The following is a 5,113-nucleotide window of genomic DNA, read 5'->3' as shown; positions in this document are numbered from 1 at the left end:
ATATATGAAAAATGCGATTTGATCTATCTCCTAAAAAGCAAACGCACACTTGAAAATCATGCTTAATTTAATATTACATTATTATCAATATTAGTTATAATATATGCGTATAATAATCATATATGTTACTAGATATTTACAATAATAATACATAAATTGATTATATCAATGCTGACAATAAATATAATATTCCTTTCAAGTGTGCGATTGCTTCTCGGAAAAACACAGATTGTTGAAATTTGCTGGGATATCTTGAAAATACAAACGAGTGAAACATTTAATCAAGTTAGCACCTTGAGATTTCGTTACCAATGGATTGATGGCGCCGTGCGAGCGGACTATCATGTGCGAAAGCAAAGGGCTCTTGCTCGCATATATGTTGGCTGTCAAAAGTTGAAAATGTAGACGATCCACAAGAATGCTTGAGGTTCATCAGCAGGGCCTATTTTCTGAAAACAATAAAATGGGTTGGACGCGGACGTCAGGGCTTGAATGCCGTAACGTTGATTTTGTGATTTTATAGCACAAATGAACGAAATTTCGGAGACCTAAATGGGCTGTTTATGGGTTGCATTTCCAACGTACGCAAAAATTGGTTTTGGCCTTTCAACAGGTCCGCACTGGTCTGTTTAACTTTGTGAAGCATTGCGTCGACTCGCCTTACTTTGAAATGGTGGTTGTTGAACAAAAACAACAGTACTACCTGCGAAATTCTATGATTCAGTCTATGTCAGCATAAACTTAATCCGTACCAATAAAATCATAGAGGAACGAGATACGTGGCTATGCAATTAGCCGCCTTTTTGCCGCCAGTAGTCACATAAAGCAGATAGTACGCGAGGCGCGTAGAACGTGGTGTAGCGAGTTATGTGCACACACTACGAATGCAGTCTTAAACTGAGTTCATTCTTGTCTACTGAGCCCCGTAACGCAGGGCCAACTAAGGTGCCATCGCGTACACTCAACTTGTCCATTAGACTCTGTTGAAGAGTTTTTCACAAGAAAAACAAATACAGCAGAAATGACTTGTCTTTTTACTTACGAATCTCGCGATAATCCAAAAATGCAAAGTTTGAAGACCGAAAACAGGTTTAGGGGACAAGTTATTTGCTCGACAGAATGTCACACACTTCGTGCGCGTGTTACGTGGCCCTAGACCCGAGGGAAAACATATTGGATGAGCTTCAATTCGGAAGCTGTCCTGGGAAGCATTCGAGGAGAGAAATATCTCAAAATGTTATCAGAGTGTGGAGTCATATTCTATAACCGTAGCAGATCAAGATATGAACTAGAAACCTTTGTGCCCATTTGATGCACAGTTGAATTTTGCTCCACTGCGTTTTGGAGTATCCTCCAAAAAGCTAAATAAGGAACGATTTGCCAGCAACGCGGCGAAAGACGGCATCAGTTGACAAACGTGGACATAGTAGAGTAGTACGTCGCATCCTGTCGCTTTGTTAATCAAACGTAAAAATCCCACGACATTTTGCTTATCTTCTTTATCATCGTTTGTTCTAAGGACGTAGTAAATCTACTTCACAGAGCGTGCATCATAGCTATACAAACCTGCCACGAAATGCAACCGAAATTATGCGCATCCTCAAAGAGTGAAGGTCTTCATTCAAAGCAACTCTTGAATATGTGGTTACCATGGCGCTAGGCCTCCGTTAGAGTATAGGTAAAGTGTCCATCCACATATTCCTTAAAGGCCTTCGATTTTACAAATTCCGTAGACATTGTACTGCTCCAACCTATTCAGATGTGATTGAGGAATCACCATTTCTAGGTATTGACAGGTGTCTGAAACAGCAAAACTCCGATTTATGACTATATTCTGGATAAAGCCACAGCATCTACACCTTCATATTTGAGCAGTCTCTAGATGTTTTCTTCCGACTAACTGACCTAGATTCATTTGGAAAATACATTTCAATATGAGTAGTCCTCATGGAATCCATTGTGATTTTGAGGTCCAAAATTCGAAGAAGTGAACTCAGGGAATGTATCTTCCGTTTATACATTTGACGCACAGTCATGATTTGCAGACGTTCTTAGAGCTATTGCGACGTTCCGAATGCGAAACTCCTGTTCACTTCTGGATAAGTTGAAAGCAAAAATTGATGGGGTTCCGATTTGAACATCTTTGATAGCCGTGGGATTTGCGCGCGTAATTCTCCATTGCTGATAAATACAACTGAAAATGTTACATGACAGTTAGAATTTGGTTTCCAAATAAATACACGGACTTACCGGCTGTCGCACGTGAACTGAAAAATCGCAGTTGTGTCACGCTGCATTTCCGCCTCAAATTCCACACGTGAAATGAACCTCCATATATCTGAACTACTTATGGACTTCCAGTAATTTCCCGTCGTTCCTTGTGGGTATGCAACTTGACGAAGCTGTACGTATTAGAATTATTTATATTTTATTTCCCATTGCTTTTCATGCTCTTGCTCGAAGCTTGAGGCCCAGGAGCAATGTTATAAGATCGAATCTCCTGTTTTTTGTTCAAAGAATGCCCTTTGATGGTCCAGGATTCAAACACAACCAGTAACTAAGAAAACATACGAGTAAATATTTGAAAGATTGTCTGTTTATATTATAAAGATGCGAAAATAATGCGATACTTATTGACGAAATATGAGTGATTGGAAGAACAGCAATGAGTTGTGATTCACGAAGTCATTGTTGGACAACACGTGGCCTGCATCGTTTCGTCACAGAACAAACTAATTAATCAGTTGAATGAGTTAGTATTTAAGTTATTTGTCAGCTGGATTGCTCGTCGTTACTCCCAGTAATTATTTGTTAGCAGATTTATTCGTCAATTTGTTCCTTCAAAACTGTAGTAATTAGAATTATGTGCTTTTATTTTTAGTTTGCACAACAGCTTTGAATAGACTGGATGTTCCACCATATTCGCCTAGGAGTCCACTTCAGAGGACACATATCGGTGAAATCGAGTTATTTTCACGTAATCCATTATGGCTGGTCGTGGCGTCCACCGATTGATATGCATCAAATTGCAGCTGCCAACTTTCATCTCTCAACTGGGCATAAATATGCTCTGCGATGGTACGGCGAGAGGAACTTTTGGTAATCATTGCGCTTCATCCCGAACTTCCATTGATGATGCCAAATATTTTATAACAAGAACTTTGAAACCATAATTAATAACTTGTTCGGGAAACTACAGTCAATTCTAAGAAAACTTACTCAATCAATGCGATGCGTTTATGAGGACTTACTCATTTTCATTGCTGAAAATCATAGGTAAGTGACAAGCTGTATGAATCGAAACTCGACATTTAAAGCTAATTGTGAAATCGTTTCTGAGGCCGAATACATCTCACATGGGTCAGTATCACGGTACACGATGGGTAGCCGAAACGTCTTACGGAGATTAGCTTACTGGTTCCCACTTCCGTTTAATTTTAATACTTCCAGCCTAGAAATCTCATTGAAGACATGATTTGGCTAATATATCATTTGTGTAACGTTCTCATTTCACTTGTATTGATAACGGTTGCAGACAGAATCACATATGTGCCAACAGAATGATAAACAAGAAGTAATATTCAAAGCAACTTCGTTTGGTTACATTCTCTCATTGTTCGTGCTAAACTAAGCGGTGAAGATGGAGAAAAGGAAGAGTGCCTACGCCCCAGAGTTGTTAACTAGAGAAACACCGACTGAACAGTCACAGACTACTGGTAGTGCAGCAAAGCTCTAACAAGCATCTTGTTTACAAATACTGAATATCCATCTCCTCGTTGAACGCGTCCTCCTGAACTTTCCGGGATATTCAATGACTCTTGCTCAAATCCAGGCAAATGCTACCAAGCGACTCCAGAAATTCCGTAAGAGAGATCACTTTTCAAGAGACGCCAACGGGATCTACGAGAATACATACTACGCGCATGCCCCCAATCGGTAGTATCACCGTTACATTAACATCAGTTGTATTGATGAAGGCTGAAGACCGAATCCTACATGTCCTAACAGAATGCCGCTGTAATAAATAAAAAAATAATTTTTGAATTTTTTTCGTTAAATGCTTTCGTTGTTTGTACTAACCTAAACGGTGAAGATATTTTGATCGATTATTCATAATCTTTGGTTAGGTTCTAATGCGTGTATTACAGGGTTTGCACCCGAGACACCCACATGGAAGCTCCTGAGTGCCAGAAATAACGCACACTAAAAATGGAACCAACCATAGAAAACTCTCAGTTGCGTGAGCAGAAAAAACCATCGCACATGAAAACAAAACGGTCTGGATGCATTGCCCAAATGTAACAATAAAGTTTCGCACTTTTGTCCAAACCACTTGTCAGATAATGGCGACATAATTGAGCAAACCAACAACATGTTGTGGCGCGCAGCTGAGAAGACAGTAAGCAACAAGCAACCAATGTAAATTTGAGTGTCCTTCAACCGGACGCAACAGCAGCAATTAAAGACGGTGTTGACAGTCAGCTTTTTGGAGTCACTTTGTCATTCTCAAATAACCTGTGCACATTGGTTCTGAGAATTCGTTCACGCAGCTGGGTACGAATTGGGACACCTGTTGAAAATGTGGCCATGTGCATGTTCAAAGAAATCTTGTCATAGATGCAGGTCTGGCCGCGAAAAACTCAATTTTTTTGCTGCATAAATGCTTCGTTATAAACGTTAACCTATAATCGTTAATTGTTAGCTGGTTAGCTTACAATCCCGAAGTCACCTCAAGGCACGGTGTCATGGCCCATCGTAGCCCGCGTGATAATTTGAAAAGCGAGCAAATCAACGATCCACCATCCTTCATAAGCATGAGGCACATAATCCCATAGTAAGATCCAATAAGTCGCAAACGTGGTTAGCGTTGGGCAAAACTTACATATCTCCTGTCCTGAAAAAGTACAAATACGACTGAGTTGCTGGGGAAAACGAATGATTCCCATAAGAATTGTATAAATTTTGCGGAAGATCGGCTGCCGGGTCATTTTTTCATTGCTTTTGAGACGCGAGGGAGCAAGAGTTTGCTGAGCTTTTATCGGGAATCAGCCGGTAGCTACGTTCACAACGTTTGCATTCCGGATCAACGTTCCAAATTGAGTTCCGAAAAAAA

At 40.1% G+C, this 5,113-nt stretch overlaps 1 protein-coding gene across 1 annotated transcript in view; it reads right to left on the bottom strand.

Moving 5' to 3' along the window:
• Positions 1-4,015, bottom strand: part of T265_09524 (hypothetical protein) — a gene marked incomplete at both ends in the record, with an annotated part of 20,494 nt that extends 16,479 nt beyond the window's left edge. The window contains one exon of the mRNA XM_009175621.1: positions 3,917-4,015. Coding sequence (XP_009173885.1) covers positions 3,917-3,925 — 9 coding nt within the window. The remainder of the gene's footprint in view (positions 1-3,916) is intronic.
• Between the last annotated feature and the right edge of the window lie 1,098 nt (positions 4,016-5,113).

This window comes from Opisthorchis viverrini, assembly GCF_000715545.1.
Source record: "Opisthorchis viverrini unplaced genomic scaffold opera_v5_285, whole genome shotgun sequence".
Classification (NCBI taxonomy): domain Eukaryota; kingdom Metazoa; phylum Platyhelminthes; class Trematoda; order Opisthorchiida; family Opisthorchiidae; genus Opisthorchis; species Opisthorchis viverrini.
This window is presented reverse-complemented; position numbering and strand designations above follow the sequence as displayed.